Genomic DNA, 27,546 nt, shown 5'->3' on the forward strand with positions numbered 1-27,546 from the left:
CACAAAAATTTCTTAAATCCTTTCCTGGGAACCTCATTTTTGGCAAAAGAAAAATACCTTCAAAAAGTATATAGATGGATAGAAAGACAGTGAGGTTTATTTTTAGTTCATGAAACATATACCTCATGACACGAAACAACTCACAAATAACAAAAGCAAAGGATTTATCATTCAATCAATTAAAGAGGAAAAGTCTACCTATATTCTATCAACTCCCACAAACGATTTCAATTTCAACCCAATTTCCTATATTCTATCAAAACTCTCATAAACAATATACAAAATTTACCAAGTTGGCAAACATTCCCCTTGATGAAGGTTAGCTCGTTATCCATTTAGATATGCCTCTTCCCTATCAGACAGACTAAAAAACTCAGCATAAAACTAGTGGGTGGGCGGCCACTGAATAAAAACTCATAGAATAATCATATAAATGCAATTAACATCCAACAATGGATTCTCTATCCCTTCTTGCCGAAGGAAGAAACAAAGAAAAAACTCTTATTCCCATGTCTAGCAAATTGACCGGAACATTTGGCATTGAATGAACCTACAAATCAAAATTAATATCAGATTTTCTCATTCGATACATTTTTTATCCCTCTTTCAGAGGATTTTAGTAAGAACTGAAGAAATTATTGAAGCTCTTATCCTGAAGAAATATTGAAACTTAATTGGGGAATCAAAATTTTGTCGTCGAGTTTTTGTTATGGGATTTTCGCAACGTAGTAGCAATAGCATAAGGAACATCAGGTGCATCATCATCAGTTCCGAAATAACGATCACCAAACTCTCCCATTCCAGGAACAACTCGATAGTCTTCATTCAAACCAGAGTCAATCTCCGATGTCACAATCTTCAAAAATGGGAATCGCTTACAAACAGCATGGATGCCTTCAGGAGACTGTCAGAAGAGCAAAACAGACCAAATATTTTCATTAAATGAAGCGTGTATTGGTTTTAATGGTAAGAACACCATTATGTATATTGGTTGATAATCATAGGTGGATCCACGCCTATGTATATAAAGAAAAATAAAATTTACTTTGAGTGTAATATTTTTAAATGAAAAATTGGAGGAGAAGCAAAAAAGTAAAGAGATTATGAGGGATCTACAGACGTTGGGCTTAAGAACATTATCTGATCCTCCAGGAAAAAATGCATTTAATTTGAGTGTATTGAAAACATTGAGAACCAGCAAAATATTGTAGGGATTGCAAGGAATTTACAGAGATTAGGTTTAAGAAAATTATGTGATCCTCTGGTACCCCCTTTCGCACCAATAACTCAATAGCTTGAGCTGCTGAATGCCCTGCAACAGTAACCTTTAATAAATACATCTAAAATATGTATATTATATTATATACATGAATGTACACTATACATTGTATATACACGGATATGGCTATAAACATAATTATATGGGTACATCATAGATTCACAACTACCAAAATATGTTTCCAAACCTTAATATGGTGGATTAATTAGAAATGAAAATTGATTTTATTAATAATATAGAGAAATGCTTCATTAGTGGACTAGTAGAAATGCAATTTACTTTTTGAATAAGTGAAGTGAAACATGAAATACTCAAGTATATAAGTTATCTGGAATCACTTGTTACTATATATACCTGTTGCAAGTACAGGATCCAACAGCAACACATGACGCTTCGCAATATCTCGAGGTAGCTTCTCATAGATCAACTGTGGCACCAGATTTTAGAGAGAAATATTGCATCACTCAGAACAAGTGCACAGATAATTGGTATGAGATTCTCACCTGTTTACCATTATCTCCATCGCGATAGATAAGAATTTTCCCTATTTTGATTCCTTTGCAACAAGCACGCAATGCATTTTCCATACTTTCACCACTGCCATTAATATTATGTGAGCACAAAACACTACACCACCAAAAACATAGTCCTAAGACTAACATGTACAACAAATCTCACCCTCCCACATACACCCCACTAACAGAGAAGATATGAAAATAATGTTTTTGAAACAACATTCTATGTACATTGCCCATCAACCTAATGGATATTAAACTTTTTCAAGATCTCCATAATTAGGTAAGAATCTTATTTTAATGCCGTTATCATTATGTCACACCAAGAACCTAGCAAGGTTCGGTACATTAACACATGCTGTGAAGCAGACAGAAAATTCATAGAACCAGAAGCCAATGGCTGTCTTCGACAATTTAGAAGATGTCCAAACAACCTAGCAAGATTCGCAACACTAACACATGCTGTGAAGCAGAAAGGGCAGTCCTACAACTAGCACCAATTGGCAACTTCTACAATCTAGAAGATGTTCCAAAGCATTTCACATACACTTATGTTAGGGACTTCCTAAAAAGATAGATGAATAACACATGGACAGATGAGTACGTGCAAGATAGTAGATGCATGCATATTATGAGGTACATAGCCCTTGCTTACAGAACATTCCTACAACCAGCAGGCAATGGCTGTTTCTTCAATTTAGAAGATGTTCAAATACAAATTACATATACTAACGTCATGGATTTCCTAAAACATAGATTAATAACACAAGGACAGATGAGTCATGGCAAGAGCATAGATGCACGCATATTACAAGGTAAGTGGCCATTGCTTTTCCCAATATATTTTTAACACACTCATGGACAGATTCTATATGCATCTGATCTTATCGATTAGAATCAAAATAGATTTCAAAGACATATAACACAGACAGAAACGGAAGGCACACAAAAATTACACGCATTTTAACCTTCTAATAATCGAAACGCCGCAAAGTTGCTTGCAAAAGTCTACTCCAGTGTAGATAGAACCTGTATTTAGGCAGAAGACTTTGCCATTAATATACTTTAATGTATAAAGTAATGGATTTTAAGATAAAAGTTGACTCGATAAAACAAAGGGACATTTCAGTATTTTGCATATTGTACACACAAAACAGACGAAATGGAAACAAGCATTTGCATAAAAAGCAAGCAACATTTGTCCAGCAAAACACTAACAATAAAAGTAGTTCATTTTGGATACTCCTGTCAGATTCATAAGTTAGTATCCCCGTTCCAATGTCAGTCCGGCCTCACTAAATTGTCTTCTGTAATACAAAATAATCGCCCATAAATATAATTTATTTGGCTTGATCCCCAACTCCCAGAGAATAAACAGATAAGTTTCCTGATCTTCTATTGGAAGGTCTTCTTTCTTGTTATGCAACAAACAGATATAAGCAGAGCTAAGATCCACAGGTAAAGTCAATGGAGTTCTATGATTACTTATTTATCTGAAAACTCAATCAAGTCAATCAAAAGGAAGGGTTGATTACACATGAAGAAGTCAAAACCTTGTATGCTTTGCTTTGTTTAGTCACCAATCAATATAGGATAGTTTAGAATGGAAAACTCACCAGTGGGAGTGACAACTTGTTTTTCTGTAAAAGGCAAATGACCAAGACCATGTTCCACAACCTACAAACGTAAATTTGTGTTAAAAAAACAAGTAACAAAGTGAACTTGAATTTAGACAACCAGTCTAGTTCAATTTACAAAGTAAATGAGCAAAATAAAAAATTAAACACGTGCAAGAATTACCAGCCGTATCAATCGATCAGCATAAAACACAAAATCATGTTTTGTTGTTTCCTGGTCTCGTATTAGCGTGTGCATACCTCGAATCTGGATAGTCAAGACATCATATTAATAGTCGTTATCGGAAGGTGGAAACGAAGGCATGAATGGAAAGTTTGATCAAATAAAATGATTGCCTGGTATGTTGTTTGGATGACATAAACATTTGAATATATTTTACAGAGGTCATGCTGCCCTAGTTTTGTTCTGATGTGCTGCACAATGAGGTCAATGGCAACATGATTATCCCCTCCACGAGGGATTATAACATCTGCATATTTCTTTGTTGGAAGCACAAAGTCATCAAATGATGGCTTTACGAATTTGGCATACTGCAACAAATTCCAGGGATGTCACACTTGTCAAAAACCAAAATACCCTTTCATCTTTCTGATAACTAATTCACTTAATACATTTGTAAGATGGCCCAATCTCAGAATATATACTACTAACACATCAATATGAAATTGTCACTTTAAGTAGCCTCCTATAGAATCAAATGCATGCATAAACATCTATATCCATTACGCAGTTAGAGTATTATATTCTCAGAGAAGACAAATGCTACGAGTTTTGTAAAGGTCACCTGCTCAAGCACATTGTTCACATCTCTTCCTCTTTGTACTGTGTCTCGCCTTATTCTTCTCGCTAGTCTTACATCTGCATCTGCGCTGTACATGGATTATAATCATAACTACATTCTGTAGACTGTACATTGACTTATTAAAAGAACATATAAATGCTATATCAGCTACTCCTAGTTAAGTAGCACATGTTTTCGACTATATGCCACCAATAGCAGATAAATGTGATCAATAGGCTCAAACCTAGTATAGCACCACAAGAAACATAGTAATCGATTTTATCCAAGTGACCCAGAACTAGAAGAGATTAACCTGTATCTACAAAGATCTTCATGTTCATCAGGCTATTAAGTCGAGGATCATGAAATATCAAAATTCCTTCCAAAATTACAACATCAGCCGCATTGACCTGGAAAAGCACATGCAATAATCAGTTTCAAGAACTTAAGAGACAAGTAGAAACATGAGCATACAAACATGTTGGTTCAGATTCCTTATGTTTTGACAGTGAGAACAATTATGCCCTGCATACTAAAAGGAGAGCTTGAACAGCAATACTGAACCTTGCGGAAAGTATCTGTGTACCGCTGATGTGTCTTGAAATCATAAATAGGTATCTGAACAGATTCTCCTCGTCGAAGTGTATGAACACACTCAAGAAGTTGCTCTGTATCAAATGCATCTGCATGACACCACCATAGGACCCTCATATGAGCCCTTAAAAATAAATTAATCTTCACAGATAAAATTGATGGGTGCAATGAAAGCAGAAATAGTGAAATGGCTGTACAGAATGATTTAGAACACATCAGACACCCTATAGTTTCAGAACAGCACTTGCAATGTGATCTGCTCAAGTCCTTGTAAGTTTTTCATTACACCTAGTATTGTACTCATACACAGACATTCCCTTGATTGTTTCCCACCCTCCACTGCATCATCTAGATCAGCTTTGTAATTTGTTGATCATCACCCACATAATTCACCTTGAACGCTGACTCATAGTCTGAAGTGATTCATCAGTAAGTTTTAAGGTAATCCATCAGTACGAATGAGTATACAATAAAAGGTGTTTACTACAATCCAGCTACAGCAACATATATCCGTTTTCCTTTCATTCTCTTTTACTTCACTTACCTTCTCAATGTAGTGATCCAAGAAAAACTCTTCAGTAGTGTATGATACTTGTCCACTCTAAGACCAGATATCCAAATTAAGATCTAGCTTCTAGCTGCTTCATATTTTCAGTCAATAAGGCCACCTCCTTGAGTGACAATAAAGGCTCATTGCCAATTCTCCCACATATGATAAAGATTTAACACAATTACATACCTATCAGACAGATTTAGGAAATGATCACTTGAATACCACACTGTATAGAATACCAACCTGTACTGATAGATCCCAATGTCTATTCAAATTACGAACCAGAAAGTTGCATGCACTCCTTTTAATATCATGAATATCATGAACCTATCACTGTATTTGGTATTTTGGAGATATTTCAAGCCACTTTAATACATGACATCAACAATGTTTCTTGTTCTAGCTCTAAACCTTTGCATTTACAAACTCTTAAGCCTCGCTTAGTCTAATAGTATCAAACAAGTAAAAGCATAAAAAATCCTCCTGGTAAGAGGAGAAATAATCAAGAAAATCACCTGGATGATCAAAATTGTATTCCTGGACATGCTGGAGCTCTTCTGGGGTTAATCCACGGTAGAATGAGTCCTATAAAAATGAATAACAGCTGTAAGAAGAATTTCAGCCAGAGTTCTCTAGCACAGGAATTTTCATAGAACTTCAAGCATTCATATCACAATCAAGCTCTAACTAATCAGTGAGAACTACCTGATTGACAAGAACTACACGGTGATCATGCAACTGCTGAATGATCATGTCACAAACAGTCGTTTTCCCAGAGGCTGTACCCCCAGCAACACCTACAGCATGACCATTCTACTCTTCTGAGCAAAACTAAATTAAGCATCAATCTACATTGTTAACATGTGTATATTACATATGAACTTTCTTGCTACATAGAGACATGACGTTAACTCTTGATATATATAGAGAGAGAGAGACCATTCTTAATCAATATGTTACATACACACACGCACATATAGACACTTGATATTTTGAGAGAGGATGATAACCCTTGATATACATAGATATTCTTAACCAATATGTAAACATTCTTAATATATATTTGAACATTTTTAACCAATATGCAGACAAAACGTCCACTTCATAAGATTGTGCCAATAGTTTGATCCATCAGAACATTCTTTTCAATTTAAATTTGAGCTAAGAAAACCAACACACACAAAGAGAAGAAAAAACAAATACCAATTACAAAATCTGCTCGTACATCTGTCATACCTAATGAGCTGGAACTACGATCCAATATTCTCAATTTTGAAGTAAAAGAACTACCAGAGAAAGGAATTTGGAATTCAATACCTACACAACAGCTACCATCCAGAGATTCTCACAATTAATGTAAAATAACCAACAGGAAGAAATTTGAAATTACATAGGTAGAGGATATTCTCTACAAACGGATTCAGGCATTCAAAATGCTTATGAATCTGAAGGGTGGGTACAAATATACGACGTAAACTGGATCCTCATGGGGAGTGTCTTCTTTGGTTAAACGATGCAACTGGAATTTCTGAAGATGATGGTCTTTTATTTCACATCTTAGACTAGAAATAATGAAAACATAAATCAGAAACAAGTGCACAAATAAATCAGGAATGAGTAAACATGACAATAACACAAGACTGTTTATGTAATATGGATTTCCACTCATAAAATAAAACCAAAAGGTTGAGCTATCTTTTATCTCATGTTTGAGTTGATATTATCAAACTAGATCAATACATAAGCACATACAAATAACAAAAGGATACTTTGAGACTTGATCATAAGAATCAAGATAAGACTACGAGTGTCACATGTTCGGGTTAAATTACCAATAGAGGGATTTGAATACACATATCAATGATTTGAAAATTATCATAAGATAAAACCAAGATTTTTGAACTATCTTCTGTCTCACATTTAAGTTAAGATTACTCCAAATAAAAGGAAGTAAGGAAATAAGCCAGTAACGAAAAGCTGCTCATCGACATGATCATAGATACAGCTATAAAATTTGAGCTCAAACCTAATGAAGACAATAATCACAAAAAAGGCAACAGCAAAGAACTCTGTGTGCTTTATAAACCTGGTCACTAAAATAAATTACTATAGGAGAGTCTTTATCTCACATTTTGAGTTAAAACCATCAATAGAGAAAGAAATGAGGAACATATTGATAACAAAAAGCTATTAACGGATGTGGTCATAAGACAAAAACCAAGAGTTTGAAGTTGAATGAACTATCTTTGAGTTGAAAGAAAACCACGAGGAAGCAAAACATTAACCAAAATTCTATTTGTGGGATATGATAATAAGTTAAAACATACCAATCACAAAAAAGGCTGCTTGGTAATGACCAAGGAGCTCTTCTCTGTCACATGTCACAAGAGAAAAAGCATACAAGGGAAATATATGAGAGGGCTTGGACATACCAATAACAAATGGCTGTCGGGGGACTTGTTCAATGAAGGGGGCCTGGGTGACCTCATCAAGGCGGAGGCCAGAGAAGTGCGCATTCGCAACTGCCTCCATCACGCTGTCCGCCTCAACGGCCACTGTGCCTGGGCCAGTGCCAGCATTCTTCTTAACCATGCTCCCCAGCATAATCCCTCTATGTCTCTCTCTCTCTCTGCCTACCTCTGTCTAAAACCCCAAAAGATTTTGCTCTTCTTCACACTGTTATTCTCTTTTCCTTTAAAACTCTTCGCCCTCTTCTCCTCCTAAATTCTTCACCGTCTTGTCGTTCTTAAGCACTTCACTGTACTTCTCCTCCTGATAGTATCCCTGTATTTCTCCACACCTTCTGAGCTCTTGGAACAATCAGCACAAAAATCGCTTTTCTTTTCCTTCTATTATTAATCTTCTTCTTTTACATGCACTCAAAACGCCTCCAAAATCTCTCTATAGTACGATCAAATCATTACTGCATAAAAACAAGATAACAGGGGAAAAACCCAAGATTAACAAGAAGACGATCCATCCATCATCATCATCATCATCATCATCATCATCATCATCATCATCATCATCATCATCATCATCATCGTTGGAATTAATATAAAAACAGATAAAAAAACGATCAGAAGAAGGAAAAGCAGAACGGTGGAAAATAAGATAGACAATCAATAAAGTCATACATACATGAGGATAGAGAAGCAAAGCTTGCCTGTTGCAGACTGATTAGGATTAGGATCAGGGTCAGGGTGTCTGAGATAGCGCCATTAGTAGGTGGATACAAAAGGATGTAAGATCAGTTTTGCTTGTTGCAGAAGGATCGGGATTAGGGTTTCTGATTTAACGCCATCGATGCTGACTGAGGTTGGGAAGCAGATATTCTTCTTCTTCTTCTTCTTCTTCTTCTTTTCCACCATCTCTCGATCTAAATATATTTTGCATTTCTGATCTTCTAATTTTATTTTTATTCTTCTTCTGCTATTTTGGCTTTGCTTTTTTTTCTTTTCCTTTTTCTTTTGCTTTTGCGTTTCTCTTTTGCTTTTGCTTTTGCTTTCCTGTTTTTCGTTTTCTTTTTCATTTTCGCTTTTCTCTTTTTCTTTTCCTTTTTCTTTTTCTTTTCCGTGGATCCATACGTCTTCCTTCCTTTTTGCTTTTTGCTTTTTGCTTTTTGCTTTTTCTTTCTTCAAAAGCAAAACATTTAGAGCAAATATGTAAATATACACACTTCACTGCCTTGTCTTCTCTTTGCTTCTGCCTTCATTTTTATATATATACATACTGATACATGCATCTGGTCACATGATTTGGTGAAGCCCAACACCTTACCCACCACGATGAAATTGTGAAATGAACATGCACTAACAAGATTGGATCGTCGAGTAACTCATCGAGATAGTAGTCACTCTAGCTGTTAATGCATGTCCATACATACAACATAGCGTCGTGCTTCACTCGGAAGTCAATGGGGAGATCTCGGGACATTCTTTGCATTTAGCTATGTAATGATTTAACATTGTTCAATGTCTAAAGCACCACTCCCATAAAAAAATATATCATTTATATTTTACTCAAAGTAAGCAATAAAATTATAAATATAAATATGGTTTGGCCATTTGATACTTGGGGAACTCCGAAATCACGTTCCCTCTAAGTTTTGTTATCAACAATTTCGTTAACCACGTGGAATACAAAACGAAAATGGGGGGTACAACATAAAGTTACTTAACTAGCTAATATAACTTAGAAATGGGGGATGAATTGATCATACCAGTTCTAAACGAAGACCCATATATATTATGTAGCTTCACTAAACCACAATATAGTTGCTCATAAGTGATTGCCGAATGATATTTGCAAATTATTAAGGACGAAAACTTGAGTGTGAATCTTTCCCACCAAATGGAAGGTGTTGATCGATAATAATAGAACTTGAGAGCAAGATTGTGAGAAAATTGAGAGATTTCAAGAATGGAGAACTAAATAGACATCACCTTATTATTAGGTTTGGAAGAATATATTGACGGGCTACTAGAAAGTGCATCTTCACATTATCAAAATAATTACAAACTAGTAGATAACATTGTAAACTAGGTGAGCAATCGATGGCTAATGAAAATCAAGTTCGATTTATTTCCACTCCCACCAAATGCATGTCAAATATCTAGAAAATACTTGGGCAACTAAAGATGGTGTAAGCCCATCTTATCAGGAGTCTAAATGTTTGTGTGCATGATCCCAAATGAACCCACAAACTTGTTTTTATGGCATTTGTGCTTATACATCATCTTATTGTGGTTATGTGAGCAAAAGAGCTTATATATTCAAGAGGAAGTTGCTTAAGAATCCCAAGCCATTGGCATTAATGTTTATACTTCAATTTATTATGTGGTTATGTGAGCAAAAAAGCTTGTAGATTCAAGAGTAAATTTGAGGCTCGTTCATCCTTGCCACTCTCTTAGATGTCTTCTTGGATAGTATGTCATCGTCTTCTTTCGCAAGAGTGTCAACCAATGGTGGTGTTAAAAGCTTTGTAACTTAGTTTTCAATGTGCATTATTATCTTAAGACGAGTCATAATTATGGTATTATGAAAGCTTTCTACTTAGGCAAAAATCTACAATTGTCTTCCAAAAGCTTGTCCATTTTTTTCTTAGTGGTTGTGGTCACATGGCACCCTTCTACTTAATAGAAGAGTAACTCTTATTAGGAGCTTTAAGCGAGAAGGATATTAATACACCACTTCAAAAACAAAAAATGGCATTCTAAAGAGGGAGCTAGTAACCATCTTATAAGTAAATATGAATATTGTAAGGCAAATTCAAAATTGTAGATTGTTTTTAGTATAGGAGCAAATCCGATTGACAATGACAATGTTGTCATTGTTGATGCTTTTTGTTGTTATTATTGTAATTCTTGTAGTATCTTTTGTTGTTGTTGTTTTGTGATGGTTGGGTTGTTTTCCATCTCCCCTCATTCCCTTGTTCAATGACAATGACAATGACAATGTTGTCGTTGTTGATGCTTTTTGTGGTTGTTATTGTAATTCTTGTAGTGTCTTTTGTTGTTGTTGTTGTTGTTGTTTTGTGATGGTTGGGTTGTTTGCCATCTCCCCTCATTCCCTTGTTCACACCAGGTTCATGAAAAAGATATCATGAGTTTCCACGAGTAGGTGTGAACAAGCAGACCCATATCACGTCTTGAGCAGGGTGGGGCGAGAGTAGTTTTGCACAACAGAACATGCTCTACACTATGTGTGTGTGTGAAAGGAGGAAGGACCAACTCCACACCCCCATTGGTGGCACCCATAGTAGATCCGATTTGTATGCTCATCGAGTCACATGGCAAAAGGCTAGTCTACGAGGTAGAGGCGAAAACAAAGTCGCCATGCCATTTGAAGCAACATGGGCTCCTAGATAGAACCGAGGGCACGTCTTTGTCTTGTCTCAATGCATGGCTGAGGTAGAAATGTGGCCTCTCCAAGTGGGGGTAGAAACCATACATATATATATATAAGAATGAGGCAGTCTTGAGTGCCATGACATGATCATGCTTTGTGTCCCTAACCTAGGAGTGGAGGAACAGAAGTAACAACTCCTCCATCTCAGCTAGCAAGGGCTACACAGGAGGTAGGGAGGCCAGAGAAAATATCGCACAAACCTCCATTTTAGACCACGAATGAGCATCGGGCCCGACAAGTTCACATGCAAGCACATGATCAAGGAACACGACTCGTGCAGGATTGAGGCGGAGTGGAACAAGAACTAAGGACCACCATGAATGAGAAACCCTATAGCCTGCAATCCCCCAACTGACTGATCGATCAATCCATGGGTTGGTGGCAGCTTGGGGTGATTCCCATTGTTTTGGGAGGACAAGCATACTAGACAACTACTTAAAAACTCATTCCCAACCCATAGAAAAGGCCAACCAACAATACACCAGGTACAAAGTGGAGACAAAAGAGAGAACCTTTTATGTGCGATCATGGAAAGGGGGGGGTCACAACAACATTGACACCATGGTAAGTGTGAACTCCCAAAGCTTTTTTGTTGCTTTCCCCAAGTTGAACCAGAAGATATGATTTCAGCAATGTCTCGCAATCGGGTTCTTCGTCATGTTCTCATTGCTCAAGGAGGCGAGTTTTCTTCATATAATCTAGTTTTATTGTCCTTAGAGTGCTTATCTTGCCATGAAGATTCTTTATATTATAGTGGTGCTCGGCGCTCGCACAAGGTTCGTTGGTATTGTCTAGTTGTCGTGATATGGTAAAAGTAATTGAAGTACGAGAAAGAATACATTATTTGGTGGTTCTCTGAATACACCTAGGTTCAATCAAAAATTGATTTGGCAGATCTCATTATTGAGCTCTACCGATACCTTTTCATAAGAGTATGAGAAACAAGTTATTATTTGATGGTTCCCCATCAAGTACAACTACATATACCTAGGCTAACTAGAATATTGATTCGATCGATCTCTTGTGGTGCTTATTTATTTTTGCATACATGCTACTTTTACAAAAGAGAGACAAAGGGACATGGTGTACTATTGCAAATATGATACAAAAACACGAAGTGTTGACATATGGATAATGTATGAGATGACATTTAAGACAGAGATTGAAACATAATGAGTCAAAATAATGATGTTGTAAATTTATTGTCCTATGAAGAAAGCGAAAATGTTTGCTCGAAAGTGCACTTATTACATTTATCCGCAAAATTTTAAGTCTATGCTAGAATGTTATGATTCTAGTCAAAATTTAGATTCTCCCGTAAAATTTAGCCTTTACAAACTCTTTTCAAAGTTGGGGTACTTCAAATGATACATTGCGAGGTCAAACTAAAAAACTAAATAAGTGGATCCACCAATAAACTACAAGCTATAGAAACTTAAAAGAAATGACTTCTTCTTAGACAAGCTTATTCTTGATCTATTGTGCAAAATAAATATGATATCTATTTGAGACAGCGAAGATCATTGCATTTGAAAGAATAACAAGGCCTTCATCTTGTACTTATGATGGACTTCTATGATCTATCAATGAAGTTGATGATGAAATTTTGGACCTTGCGATAAAGGGGACGACTCAAGAAAGCAATGAGAGCATCAAGGAAGAGTGCGAAGGTGAGGAGGGAAGCATAGATGAAGAATGTTGTCCCAAAACAATCGGAACCATAACATACGAGTGTGTCGGAAGAAGCATGGAGATCATAAAGATAGCCTGCAAGGACTCCAGAAAGAATGGATGAACCCGCAAGGAGATGTGTGTTAGTGAGCATGAAGTTGGTGCCAAAGAACTTAAGGCCATATAATTCTGACACGGTTGGGATAGTTAAGGAAATAAGGGAGCCATGACAAAGACCCACAAAGAATGAGCCCACATATAATGATCCTCCCAATTTTCCCATTGCTAACCATAAAAACATAGCTATCATCGGTAACTTTGACACCCCCATCCATGTTGGTCTTGGCACACCAAACCTCCTGTAAATATACATCCATTATAATGTTACATTTAGAACAAAATCTAGTTTATTAGGTTTGTCATCAATCTTCAAATATTACGTATTTCTATTTAAGTCATTCTTATTGCACGTGCTTTGATGAAATATTCATTGAATTTTCATCATGTTATTCATGGTTTTCGTTTGTCCTAGTTCATGTGTCGTATTACACAATTTTGAGTTTGTTAATGAAAGGATTCTCGTTATTCTTTTGATCTATATTGAATCTTACCATATTATTGAGGCCAACATAAAACTAGTCCCACAAGGCTATTTACTCTAGAGAATGAAAGATTGAGTATCAACCTAAACAAGTAATATTGGTAAAGAATAGAAGTGGTTAAGACTTGAACTTGGCAAAAATTTCAATGCGGATTTATGACTTGACATTGATGTGAAATACGAGTTGAACAAAGATGCAAACAAGATAGATCTGTTATTGGCAACCAAAGGTACCATGGGATTTTATAAGACACCCTCCCAATGCATTATTGACAATTTAGGGTTGTCTAAACACTCACTCGCATGTTGTATTTAAGAATAATTTTTAAAATTGTGCTTTTAAGAACACAATCTTTGGTTGCCAAGTCATATATAATAAGCTTGCCTAAACATTCAAACATTTAAACACATAATAAGTTATCTAATTTGCAAGTAGACAAGTTAATTATTGATCAAAGTGTAGATTGCTTATAAACAATTTTCAGATTAATACCCTAAGGCATACATGCAATTAAAAAGCGTAAAATAGAGAACTTGGTTAAGCCGTGTTGGGAAAGGACCCAAGTAAAAAATAAGTCCCTATATTATGTTACAATGCTTGTTAAATGTGGAGATTAATGATCACTTGAGTAATGATTTATTAAAGGCTTAGTTCAAATGATATATACTTGATAGACCATAAATTAATTTATATTTGTCAACATACTAGCATAAGGTAGGAGCAACTTCTATGGTAGAAAGCCAATAGACCTCTAATCACAAAGCTTTCAGAATTTTAAAGGCCTTTTGCAAACTCTAATCTCCATTAATTTTGGGAATATAATCCAAACCTGAACTATAACCAATTACAACATTTTTATGTCAAACATATTTATGTCTAAGTATGTAACTTCTAGTAACTTGATCAATGTTCAATTTGCAAATAGAAAAATTGCAATGTATATCAAATGCATTTCTTTGAAGGTCAGAATCACAAAATTACGAGTTAATTGGATAGCACTAACGACAAACATTGTCTTCATTCACTAGTTTGTAGAGTGCTCAAAATGTTCACCCTAAAGTTATGCACCATTATTTTTCTATCCTTGAGATTTCTTATACTAGTTTGTGACATCAAAATATAGATACCCACACGATATAGGAGTATTGGTGTTTTGTGATTCATTTGTTGCTACATAATGGATCCCTAAAGTGATGCACCACTAATGTTCTACCTTTGAGATTCCTTATAATAACTTGTGAAATCAAAATACTAATATCCACACAATATAAGAGGGTTTAGGACATTTTGTGAAGCATTTGTTGCTACATTAGAGATCCCTTTACGACTATAACTCCCATCTCAACAACTCCTTTCAATGAACATGGATACTAATGAATCATGATGGATGTAGCTCTCCCAACCTCCATTAATGACACCATGATTGATTTTCTAGAAGATGCTATTGATGGTCTTTGATCATCTGATATACTATCATTTTCAAGAGTGAAAAGGAGAAAGTAATATGTAGCCTATATCATCAAATGCTTTGTATATTCTTGTGAGTATAAGATGGCACATTTGTGATGTGTTTCCAAATACTGGGAAATGTACAATATTGTGCATCACATTCTTGTTGCAAAATGTGCTAGTTGATGGGGATTTTGAATGACAGAAGGCAAATTATTGCATTCAATTCTTGTTATAGACCACCACTTGGGACATGGATGTGGGAAATGTAAATTATTGTGCATCGTGTTTTTGTTGGAAAGTGCACTAGTTAATGGGGATTTTGTAGGAAAGAATGCAACATATTGCATCAAATTCTCTCTATGGACCACCATTTGGGACATGGAGGGAGAACATTAAAATTATTTTTGAAGCCTAGGTCAATTAGTATGGTGTGAGTCTAAAAACGTTTAATGTATAACTCCATTATTACAATGTGGGGCTTCTAGACACACTAGGTCCAGTGTTGGGCAAAGTTTGTAGCCTCTACCGGAAATTTTCCTGCTTCTCATGAACCTAACCGGAATTTTAAAATTTTGGCCGGCCACGTTCCTACCAACGACAATGTCAACCGGAACATGTTGAAATTTTTTTTGGCCGCATAACCAAAAAAAATCTAATACAATACCAAATCAAATCAATCACAAAATTTTGGAACCCAAAAACTAAAGATATATATTTACCAAAAAAAATTCTAATGGTACTAGTAAAAAATTTCCACAAAAAACCATTACTAATGGTACTAGTACTAGTACTAACTCTAGTAATGTTATGAATAAAAGCTGGTATGCCCCTGTTTCAAGAACTGTATCAGAACCCATAAATTATCATCATATTGAAGAAGAAGATGAAGAAAAAGAAGAAGAAAGTGAGAGAAACAAAGTGAAAGACAGGCATCATGTCGTTCCCCTTGCTTCTAGATCAAGCTATGGTTTTCTCAAGCTCAGTGACAAAAAGGATGATTTGGGCCACATTTATAATAACCTCAAATCATTCAGAACAGAGCTTAATCCGATCATTGAAGAAGAACAAGAGGAAGAGCAAGAAGGTATGGGTCACCCTGATCAACATAGCATTCATGCTGATAATGGTGTAGATCAATTGGAAATTATTAATGCATGGGAGCTAATGGAAGGATTAGATGATGATGATGATGATATTGATGATGGTCATGGTCATTGGGATGGTCATGGTCTTGGTCTTGGTCAAGAAGGAGGAAAGCCTCTAAATATAGAAAGGTCTTTATGTTTTAATAGGATCCATGATCTGGAATCTTGCTTTGATCGAGAGGCTAATTCACCTCTATGGAAACCTTATAATGACTTCACAAGACAAAAACCTAAAATGCAGCATCCTCACCATCAACATAGGAGGTTCAAATCTTGTGAAGGCCTTGATGTAATGCTAGAAGAAGAAGAAGAAGAAGAGAAGGAACAATATGATTGTTATTCTTACATGAAAAAACCTATGAAGTCTACTACCATATATACAACAATGGGGATTTAATTTCTTCATTTTTGCACAAAAATAGAGCTTTTATTAGCCATGCATAAAGACCTCAACATGCAATATAATTATGAAAGAATTAGATAATTGAATGTTTTATTATAGCTCATCTCCAACAATAATGAGCACAACCTCAAGAGACAAGACATTGTTTAGCTAGAGGAAAGCCAAAATACATACCTCATAAGAAAAATGAGCAAAATCCATACCTGAGAGTGGTGGTTTGTGCACAGGGAAGAACAAGTAGGGAGCAGTGACCAGGGAACAAGGAGTATCGATCAAAGAGTAGAGACCAAGGAATAGGGAGCAGGGAACGGGAAGCAACAATAGGGATAAGCAAATAGCGACTGTGAGCAGCGAACAGGGATCAAGAAACGTAAGGTCTCGAGTCTCGACTCTTGACTCTCAGGAGGGAAGAAAGGGGGAAAGAGGGGGAAAGTTAAAACTATATTTTTGTTATATATACATACCTATATTTTTAAAAAACTATATAACTAGCCGGTTGAAAAAATATCAACCGGCTAGATTCCTGTTGGTAGGATAACCTGGCCGGAATAAATTCCGGCATTCCCCCACCTTGGCCGACAAAAGTCCCAATGCAACAGGAAGGCTGACACTGTTCCTGGGACTTTGCCCAACACTGACTAGGTCTATGTATTCAATTTCCAACATAGGATGCAATCACTTTTCGTATTACTTCTCATGTAATATGTTCTTTATAGCTTGCAAGTACAATGTAGTGTGTTGGTTTAATCAATGTCACTCACTCAATTCATTGCATTTTTGGGGAGCTTAGTTGTATCCTACACTTAACTAACAAGAGTTAGATGCACTTGTTTGTAGTTTAAGTTTGGAACAAGAGTTTAATCCATTGGATTTGATTCCTCAAACAAAAAAGGCAATATGTTCACTCCAAAGAATCTGATTCCATTGGATCTGTTTGTTTTTGTTTTAATTTTGACTCTGAGAAATTTTAGTTCGCAAACACATCATTATTAAATTGAACTTCAAACTTAAATAACCATTTTAAATTGAGATCCTTTTCTTTGTTTATCTATGAAATTACATTCAATAGTTAGTAAATGCACCATCATGAGGGCCGGGTCGAGTTTAAGAGAAGGGTTGGTCTTAATGCAACCGAAAACGATGGAGGAACAACTCCGATGACCATTGTTTTGGAACCTGCGGATTAGAAGTGAAGACGGTATGATTCTTAGCCAGAAAATATATTTGCCATGGGGGTAGATGTTAGGGTACAATGTTAGTTCAGTAAGAGACTGGGAAGTTTTCAAAATGAAGAGGAGGGAGGGTCAGGTTGGTAGTACTTTATTTATTGGCAGACCGGAAAAGGTGACTTAGTTGATAGATAAGGTTGTTGATGGTCTAGTTAGGTTGAATGACGAAGAGTGGGTCTGGTTTGGGTGGTTTGTAGGTGATGGTGATGCACAAATTATTTGTGGTAGGTGCCCATATAATGAGTATCGTTTGTGGGGCAACCTAAGTGCTTTCACAAACAATGGCCAGTGGTTGGCAATGCAAGTGGCAGTGTTGGAAGGTAAGAAGTGGCAAGTAAACTCGGACCTCGGGAAGCTGGAAACTAATTGTAAACTCTGGATATTTGACAACAAGCCCTTATGTGATTTGGAGTGGGATCCACTAGAGGTATGGTGGTAGAAACCGGGAACGAACAAACTGGAAGGGTTTTTCGAGTACCATACTAAGCTAGGAAGGCAAATCATTGGCCCTAAATCAATGACCGTTGCTCAAACTCGCAATAGTTGGAGGGATAAGGGCATATCTGATGACTTGTTGAAGTCGTTTTGGAGGAGACTATGAGTGTTCAATATGCCAGAAAAAATAAAGCTTTGGTTGTGGTTTCTTAGCCATAAGGCGATACCTGTCGGGGAGTCGTTGAGGTATCGTGGTGGGGAGGTTGGTTGCGAGATATGTGGAGACTCTTTGGAATCGATTCCTCACTGTTTTTGGAATTGCGTAGAGGCGATTAACATTTCGGGTCAAAGTCTTAGGATCGTGGCAACATGTGGTGTGAATGGGAGAGTTGTATGGGGGGTCCTTCCAAGGGCTAAAGTTAACAGGGGGAAGGCTGGGCGGAACAGTTAAACCCCCATGGTCATGGATTTATAGTGCAGGCTGACAATGTGTTTCAATGTGTTGGAGTTCGACCTAGCACAAAATCTGAATATTTTGAGGAGATATGGATGATGGTGGTTTGCTTAACGGTCTAGCACATTTTGACCAAGTGTTGTAAGTTTGTTTTTCAACAGCACAAGCTCCCAAGTTCCCAAGTGGTGAGGTGTTGTTAAACATCTTATTCGACCTGGTATCTTGGTTGCAGGGACAGTACAATTCGATTCAGGGGGAATCAGATGAAGCAACAAGAGCTCGGTCAAAGCTTCTACTGAAATGCGACAATTCTCCTATGGTGGTCAGATCATCATCAAGGCCTAAATGGAACTTCCAAGCACCTAGATGGTTGTTTCTGCCAATGGCTTCCATTAGTGACTAGGAGTTATAAATATGTATACCTATTTTACTATCCCGGACACGGGTAGAGCAAGGTAGAACAGAACAGAGGTAGGCAAGAGCAAAGTAGAGCAGAGCTAGGGCAGACGACGGAATATTGAGAGATGAGCGAGAAGCAGAAGATAGATGAAGCTGAATATTTGACTCTGTAACTAGCATTGTTCACCTTGATTGGGATCAAGGTGAACCCCTTTATTTATACAATTCCAGGAGTTCTGCATGCAAGCAGAGGGAGTTTCATGCAGGAGCTTTTAGAAAGTTCTAGAACTTTCTGGAACATCAGAAAGAGATATTGAACTTATATGTATTGGCATACATCTGATTTTATGTTTCATCAATCGGTTAGACTAATTGAGTACATAGACAAAGTCGTGGGTTCGAAACACATCATGACTTGACGTATATATATGACATTACTAATTGACTACATAGACAAAGTCGTGGGTTCAAAACCCATCATATATATATATGTTATCATCCCTTTAAGGCCGCCCTTGAAAACTCTGCCCTGGTTTCTGTGGATATCGTTCATGAAATGCCCGAACTACGTCCGGCAAATGTTTGAGATGTTGTGCCATCTCCCATGTTGCTTCGGAGATCAAGTACCCTTTCCAAAGGACATGGTATTGATGCTAGCGATAGAAGAGACGAGAGTCGAGAATTTGGTCAACCTCATATTCTTCTCTGGTTGAGAGCTAGATTGGTGGTGGAGGAGAAGGGTTTCGACCGGGGATTTCAGATAGATTGTGAGGTTCAAGAAGGGAGACATGGAATACATTATGAATACGAAAGATGGTAGCTCTAAGTGGACAACCATGGAACCAATTTTCTCAATGATTCTGAAAGGGCCTAACTTCTTGTAATCAAGCTCTGGACAAGGACGAGTGGTGGCAATATTGCGACAGAGAAGCCAAACAAAGTCACCCACCTCAAATCGGGGGGCATCTGAACGAAGACGGTTAGCTTGCACCTTGTAGCGTTCGCCACTAAGGGTGATCTCCAAGGAAAGGTCACGATGTACATCCTCCAAGAGACGTGCCCGATCCTCCACAAAAGGATTGACACAGTCAAAGGGAAGAGAAATGTTGAAACGGGGGTGGAGACCATAGTTTGTGATAAATAGAGTAACTCACGTAGACGCATGTAGAGAGTTGTTGTAGACAAACTCGGCAAGTGGGAGAAGGTCAACCCAATCGTCTTGTTGGTAGCTAAGAGAGCACCACAAGTACTGTTCCAAGATTTGGTTAACCCGCTCCATTTATCCATCGGTTTGCAGATGATAGGCTGAAGACAGATTCACAGTACAACCTAAGGTTTGCAGAATGCGCCGCCAGAAATTGGAAACAAATTGTGGTCCCCAATCAGAAGTGATATTGTCCGGGAGTCCATGTAGTCGGTTGTCTCCTCTCCGTAAATGGTTTTGGCACATGGAGCAAAATGGGCCATCTTGGTGAAGTGATCGGCCATGACGAACACCGAGTTGTAGCCACCAACAAAGGGAAGGTCAGTGATGAAATCCATGGAAAGAGAGGCCCAATAACGTTTGGGGATTGGGAGATGTTGAAGGAGACCATATGGTCGATGATGAGATGCTTTGGAGCGAGCACAAGTGTCGCATGACTTAACAAACTCTTTGACCAATTTAAATGGTTGTGCCCACCAATACCCTTGAGATATCAACTCCAAGGTTTTCGCAACGCCAAAATGACTAGCAAGTGGATCATCGTGACACTCTTGGAGCACCCTGGTCCGACACAGACCGCTTGGGACATACAAAAGAGGTTGTTCACCTTGATTGGGATCAAGGTGAACCCCTGTATTTATACAATTCTAGGAGTTCTGCATGCAAGCAAAAGGAGTTTCATGCACAAGCTTCTAGAAAGTTGTAGAACTTTCTGGAACAACAGAAAGAGACTATATGTATTCGTGTTTACATCATGATTCTATGTTTGATCAATCTACTAGACTAATTGACTACATAGACAAAGTTGTGAGTTCAAAACCCATCATGACTTGACGTATATATATGACATTCACCACATAGACAAAGTTGTGGGTTTGAAACCTATTTTGACTTGACGCGTATATATGACATTACTAATTGACTACATAAACAAAGTCGTAGGTTCGAAACGTATCTTGACTTGACGTATATATATATGACAGTTACAAGGTAGTTACCATGTAAAAAGAGTTGATGGGATACTTTCGTTGTAAATGAGGGGTTGGGGGATTGTGACCATGTTAAAAGAGTTGATGGGATACTTTTGTTGTAAATGAGGGGGTGGGGACTATGATCACTTTGGTGAGAAAACCAGAGTGAGTTTTGTTGAAATTTGTTGGTCTTTGATGTACTTTGTTTGCTAACTAATGCGAAGTAGTGGTTTTTTTGGAAAAAAAATTACTTGATCTTACTCATTTTATAGAGCTACATTATGGTCATTTTGATGTTTTTGATCAATTTACTTGATGTTACTCATTTTATATAGCTACATTATGGTCATTTTGATGTTTTTTATTAGAGCACTACAAACCATTGCCAATTGTTTCATGCTTAGGTAGTGCTATGGAAGTGCGAATATATGCTAGAATGATAAGATGTGCCTCTCTTTACAAATTCACACATCCCAAAGGAAAATGTACTTTGCAACAATATCTTAAATGTCGATGTTATCACATTTCCAAGCTCTATTGTAACTCTATTTATTTAGAAAAGGTCACAATATAGAAAAAGTTGCCTTATTGCATGTGCTTTATGTATAAGTATTCAAGACGTTTGTCATCTCTTGTATACGTGAAGAGTTTTGATTCACTAAAAAATTGAATGTCCTTCTCCTCCTCGTGTAAATAATAGGAAATAGTGAGACGATGCCCAAAATTTGTATGTATTTCGTAAAATAATAATGTTCTTCTACAAATCAACTTGCATTTATTATATGACTACTTGAAAAGTTGCTTTATAAATGAAGTTTGTTCGTTGTGGCAAAAGACAAGGACATGATTCGACATTAGATAATATCACAAAGTGATAAACAAGCCTCAAAATTTCTCGGATACTAAAGTGGTGAAGGAGATTCAATGGTCATTTGATGCCATGTGGCAAGTCTTAGAGCACGTTTAAAAAGGGTCACAACAAGCTATGAATGGGCTCAAGTTTCGACTCCTTTTAGTGTATTGATCAGTAAAAATTTCACTTCTCCAAATGAATGTTTCACAACCTACAAATAAAATAGTTTCATACAAAACTCGAAGATCCCAATTGTGACATGAAACTGATAGGGGTTATCTTACATGGATCGCATTACACATCAAGGTAAAGCAAATGCTTTCATATAACACTCTATGCCACCGACAAGTGTTTGAAGGCAACCCAAGAGTCTTGGTACAATATTTGGGAATGACAAATTTTCAAGACCATCTTTCGACTATAAGAGAAAGCTAAATGATTTTGAAGAAATATAATAGAAGAAAAGCCATTAAATTGGCTTCAAAAGTTTCACATAAACAATTGCTCATAGAGAGGTTTCTTTTTCAATTCTTACCCGAAATGTCCATTTTCTAACATATTCCACAATGTATGTGTTTGTATATTGACCGTGCATAAAAGCTTCTACAAAAACTAGGCATGGGGGATAGAAGCTTCCACCGAAATGGGTTGGGGGAGTACTGAATATTAGCCGCCATAATTTTTACTCTTTGTGAGGTTCCGAGGACATTTACTAGGTCTATGGTTAGTTGCCCAATTGGATTGTTTGCACAAAAAAAGCATCTACAAAAATGGGCTTGGGGAATAGTGATTAACTGTCACAAATTTTTTACCCTTGGTGAGGTTATGTGGACATTTACTAGTGATGTTGCCTAGTTGGATTGTCACTTCAAGAACAACGCTTCCACAAAATTGGGCATGGAAGATTAGTTGTCTCAATTTTTATCATTTGTCGGGTTCAAGAACATGGCATGTGGGATAGTGAATGTAGGTAAAGTGTATGAAAGGATGGCTAGAGACATTTGTGAAAGTGTAAGATAAATAAGCGAGATCTCTTATGTAGGATAGGATAGTCTTGCACGGCCTACCCGAGAAAGGGATCGAGTTTGTGTATATTTTAACTAATGGAGTATATTCGTTTTTGGAAAAATGAAAAAAGAAAAGGGAGATATTAAATGGAATCCATTGACCCATCTCTCTCTCTCTCTTGTGAAGTGCATTTACTTTCTTCATTAAGTAGGATGCTTTCTTCATGACAGTAGGAATACAATGAAAACATTCACTTTAGATTATAGCATATTGAAAGGGTACATTGAAAAGGAAAAAGAGGTGCACCTTATCGTGTATTCGGAGACGTAGCCGGAAAGGATCCTGCCCATAAAGTTGCCCAAGCTAAAGAGCGAAGTGAACGTTGTAGTTGTGCTATACCCGAAGGATTGCGCGACTTGACCCAAGTTGTTGACAAATGCCATGCCAGATCCTGCTCCACAAAAGAGGGCAAAATAGAGCACATAGTAATGCCATGTCTTGAGGAGGGAGAGAGTGGAGATGTCCTCTCCTAGCCCATGAGACACAAGGGACAATTCATGTGCACAATCGATCATATGGCAACAACACCCTCTTGACTTGTAATAGCTAATGTCACTAGTTAATGCATTTCCTTTAGCCTTTCCATCATCATTGTCATTGTCCAAAAAAGGCTTTGTCAATCTGTCTTTCTCCAAATCCGATTCGACGTAACTATTATTAATGTTGTCGTTCTTTTCGTGATCATTGTCGTCGTGATGACTTTCCGGTCCATCACTACTAGTAGCATCGCCGATAAGTTTTGGTTTCACACCTTGATCGGCCGGGACATAATGTTGATGATGATCGATGGAATGGTCATGATCTTGGCTCGTGAGCCTCTTCATTTGGAAGTACAAGAAGAAGGGGACGGCGGCGGGGGCGGCGAGCAACACGAAGAGTAGGTTCTGGAGGATGGGGTTGTCGGTGAGGACGGGCACGAAGGCTTGGAGGATGATGTAGGAGGCGAGGCACATGGCGATGCCCGTGAAGGCGACCACGGCCCGGCGCTCGAGGTTCTCCTCGCGCTCGGTGTCCGAGGGGGGCACGGTCTGGAAGAAGAGGGCGGTTGCGAGGGTGAAGGACGGAACGAGCACGAGGAGCATGAGCACGAACATGGAGGAGGAGCTGTCGAAGAACCTCTCGCACAGGTTGGAGTAGAGCGCGGCCGACAGCCCCATGTAGGCCTTGAAGAGGCCGACCACGGGACCCCGGTTGCGAGGGAAGTTCCGGACCGCCACCGTGAACACAGACGCGTTCATCCACGAGATGGCATTGCCGGCCGTCATGCTCACCAAGAACATCTGATGCAGCAGCAATTTTCATCCACATTATATTATCCAATTCCCAAATTATATACATACTAGTTTGTTTCAGTTAGTTACACAAAATTGTCCTAATTATTGATTCAACATTGTTTTATTATGTAGCTACTACTGTCAAAAAAAAAAAAGTTCATTATGGAAAGAAAGTGCCATGGTATATATAACATTAGATGAAGATGATAGATCCAATTGTTATACATATACAGTACAGTTCATTGAACCAACACAAGGATGATGACATAGATGAGTTGTTATGAGGATGCATGATGATGCATGATGATGGAACCAATCCATGATGCATGATAGAACCAATCCAGGATGATGATGCATGATGCATGATGGAACCAATCCATGATGATAATGCATGATAGATCCAGAATATAAGTTGGTAATTTCTACTGAACTGTAGCACAGATGTAAGATGATTGTGCATATAATAATTGAATCGATTTATAAGCACAAATTATATGGACTGGATGTTCAACTAATGGATCCATGGGATTGAGCCAGTGGATCTGATCTGCCTTCCTCTCCTAACGATCGAATCCATCATCGATCCAAACTCCATTTAACTTATATGTATGTATGAATGAATGAATGTACCACATATGGAATGCAGAGAGTGAACTGTTACAACAACAACAACACTTTTATCATTTCATATCCATCACATATGTATGTATGAATGTATGAATGAATGTATGTATGTATGAATGTATGTACCACATATGGAATGCAGAGAGTGAATCAAGTGGTGTGATGGATATGAAATGATAAAATTGGTGGTGGTGTTGTTGTAACAGTGGAGTTGATTGATTTACCATCCAATAGGGCAAGGGCTGGATGGTTTGGGAGATGACAAGGAAGAGGAGGCCATAGCCGAAGAGAGCGACAGTGGCCCCAATGCAGAGAAGGGCGGACGGTGGCAGATGGTTGGACAGGATCCCAGCCACCACGCCCAACGAGTCTCCCAAGTCCTTGGCCACGCTCAGGCGGTTGAGCTGCGCCTGGCTTATCCCCATCACCGCCTTCAGCGCTGTGGAGTAGTTCGCAAATCCGTAGGAACCTGAGAATATCATGAGCCACATGGCTGCCACAAACCCTGTCCATCTCCTCACGAAATTCCCTCCCTCCATATATCTCGTTTCGTAGATCTCTCTCTCTCTCTCTCTCGCCTCAGATGTTTACTTCACTCTTGTGTAACTCAGACTATTAATCAGACTTCAAGAGTTAAAATCCTACCTTTGTTGAGCCTTCTTTTTTTTTTAAAAGCCTTTGGACTGCGTTGAGAGCTTAATTTTGCATATTTATTGAACTGATCGTCGAGCTTTTTGTTTGAGGACATGGATTTTTGATCCTCCAAGATTGGTGTCTTTTCTTCCAAAAAAGAACAATTTTTTTAATGGTTTATTTCTTTCAGATTGGCGGGGGGGGGGGAGCTTTTTTGGAAATGATCCAGTTGGTGAAGATGATGAATCAGGCGATATAATTTTCTGGCAGAGCGAGTTAGAATTAGAGTATGAATGGTGTTGATGGATGGCAATGATGAAGGATCAGTATGAATGGTGGTGATGGCAATGATGATGGATCAGTATGAATCGAGGTGAGGATGATGATGATGATGATGATGATGGATCAATAGGAAAGGTGAGGAGGAGGATCGATCTAATAATTGATGGACGACCTAGTCATAACGATCAATTGGCCTGGCTGAACAAATTATAATCAGACCTCGCAGATCCTTGATGATGGATCTATCGATTGCCCTCGTGAATACTCAGACAATCAGGCAGCAGCTTATTATACAGAATTCGATTGGCTCTATGCCATTGGGGAATTTCAATTACAGTCATGGACCGAACAAGATTAATGTATAATGTAGAGAACTCTGTCACTGTCACTGTCACTCTCACTTTCACGTACTCTCTCACTGTTTGTGGGTAGGTACTGGGTACTAGGTACTAGGGAAACCCTTTGCTTAAAGAATTATGGGCATGACATCATCTCATTGGGCACCCCATGATGACGCTTCACGGACGCCTGCTCATTGACCCACATGTGTAAGCATTTTTAATGCGATCCGATCCATCGCATAGTACCCCGGAACTCTATCATACTTCTAAGCCCGGGCCGCGTTCACACTCGCTAGCTGGCCCGAAACATAGTGGAGAGGCGTGCTGACGACACGCAGCCCTCCATCGTTGGTTCCAAAATATGGACTAGTCTAAGCACGTGGCCATGGCTCACATCTTGGGGTGAGAAAACCTTATTGAGTTATGGGACCATGAGCTTCCAAAGAGGGCATCTACCAAGACCCCCATGTAGAAACTGTTTGACGTGAGGTTCACAAGGTAAGGTGTAGGGAGGAACCCAATGGAACTCACTCACATTGTGGGGTTACATCATTGGGGCATGGAAATAAAGTCTCGTGATATAGATCCAATCGCACACCTTTAACATCCTCACATGATATAACCATCTTAGTTTTAACCTAGAAAGTATTTGTTATGTGCATAGAAAATTTGAAAATGTACCCTTGGTTTTTCACGTATATATAAATGCCAAGTGGAACTTGAGCTCCTAATGGCATGAAAATTTGAGCTCCAAACCACATGCCAAACTCTAACGAGGAACACAATTCATGAAAAGTAAGAATCTTTTTTCGACAATTAATTAGTTATTAAGTCTTATATTTAGCATTTGGTAGTAATGTAGTTCTTGATTATCAATATGTATAATATATTATTCCCCCATCCCCTCTAACATTCAGAAGTCAATTTGCTTTTTGAGTTTATAATCAAACCTAATCACATTTTGATCATTTCCCCAATGAAGTATTAGCAACATATGTATGTATGTGTGTATATATACTTGTTCTATTATTACTTTGATATTGCTACGTTAAAGTTACTATTATCTTCTTTGGTATGGTCATGATGATGATGTCTATATAGTACGATGACGATTAGTCGACACCAAAAGCAAAATCTTTTCGGCAACAACAGCTTTTTGGATGTTGCCGCCCTTGTTCAAAATATGTATATCATGTGGTCTTTAAGTACGAGTGAGAGTCAAGACTCAAGACCCCT

General features: G+C 37.9%; 2 protein-coding genes across 2 annotated transcripts; both read right to left on the reverse strand.

The window, feature by feature from the left end:
• Positions 1-480: 480 nt before the first annotated feature.
• Positions 481-8,719, reverse strand: LOC147864765 (uridine/cytidine kinase UKL1, chloroplastic-like). The gene is made up of 15 exons (XM_087318920.1): positions 8,527-8,719; positions 7,793-8,283; positions 6,066-6,157; positions 5,876-5,945; positions 4,778-4,896; positions 4,527-4,623; positions 4,217-4,296; positions 3,768-3,962; positions 3,595-3,678; positions 3,411-3,471; positions 2,763-2,823; positions 1,783-1,876; positions 1,634-1,706; positions 1,230-1,312; positions 481-904 (listed from the first exon to the last, which is right to left on the reverse strand). The coding sequence occupies exons 2-15, from the start codon at positions 7,962-7,964 to the stop codon at positions 683-685; spliced, it is 1,503 nt and encodes a 500-aa protein (XP_087175046.1). The 5' UTR covers positions 7,965-8,283; positions 8,527-8,719; the 3' UTR covers positions 481-682.
• Positions 8,720-12,449: 3,730 nt separating this feature from the next.
• LOC147864766 (protein NUCLEAR FUSION DEFECTIVE 4-like) lies at positions 12,450-25,611 on the reverse strand. Its single transcript, XM_087318918.1, has 3 exons — positions 25,279-25,611; positions 23,403-24,436; positions 12,450-13,300 (listed from the first exon to the last, which is right to left on the reverse strand). The coding sequence occupies exons 1-3, from the start codon at positions 25,591-25,593 to the stop codon at positions 12,844-12,846; spliced, it is 1,806 nt and encodes a 601-aa protein (XP_087175044.1). The 5' UTR covers positions 25,594-25,611; the 3' UTR covers positions 12,450-12,843.
• Between the last annotated feature and the right edge of the window lie 1,935 nt (positions 25,612-27,546).

Source organism: Azolla caroliniana, unplaced genomic scaffold (genome assembly GCF_043228905.1).
Source record: "Azolla caroliniana isolate FFs.n. ecotype wild unplaced genomic scaffold, voAzoCaro1.0.p SCAF_4, whole genome shotgun sequence".
Lineage (NCBI taxonomy): Eukaryota > Viridiplantae > Streptophyta > Polypodiopsida > Salviniales > Salviniaceae > Azolla > Azolla caroliniana.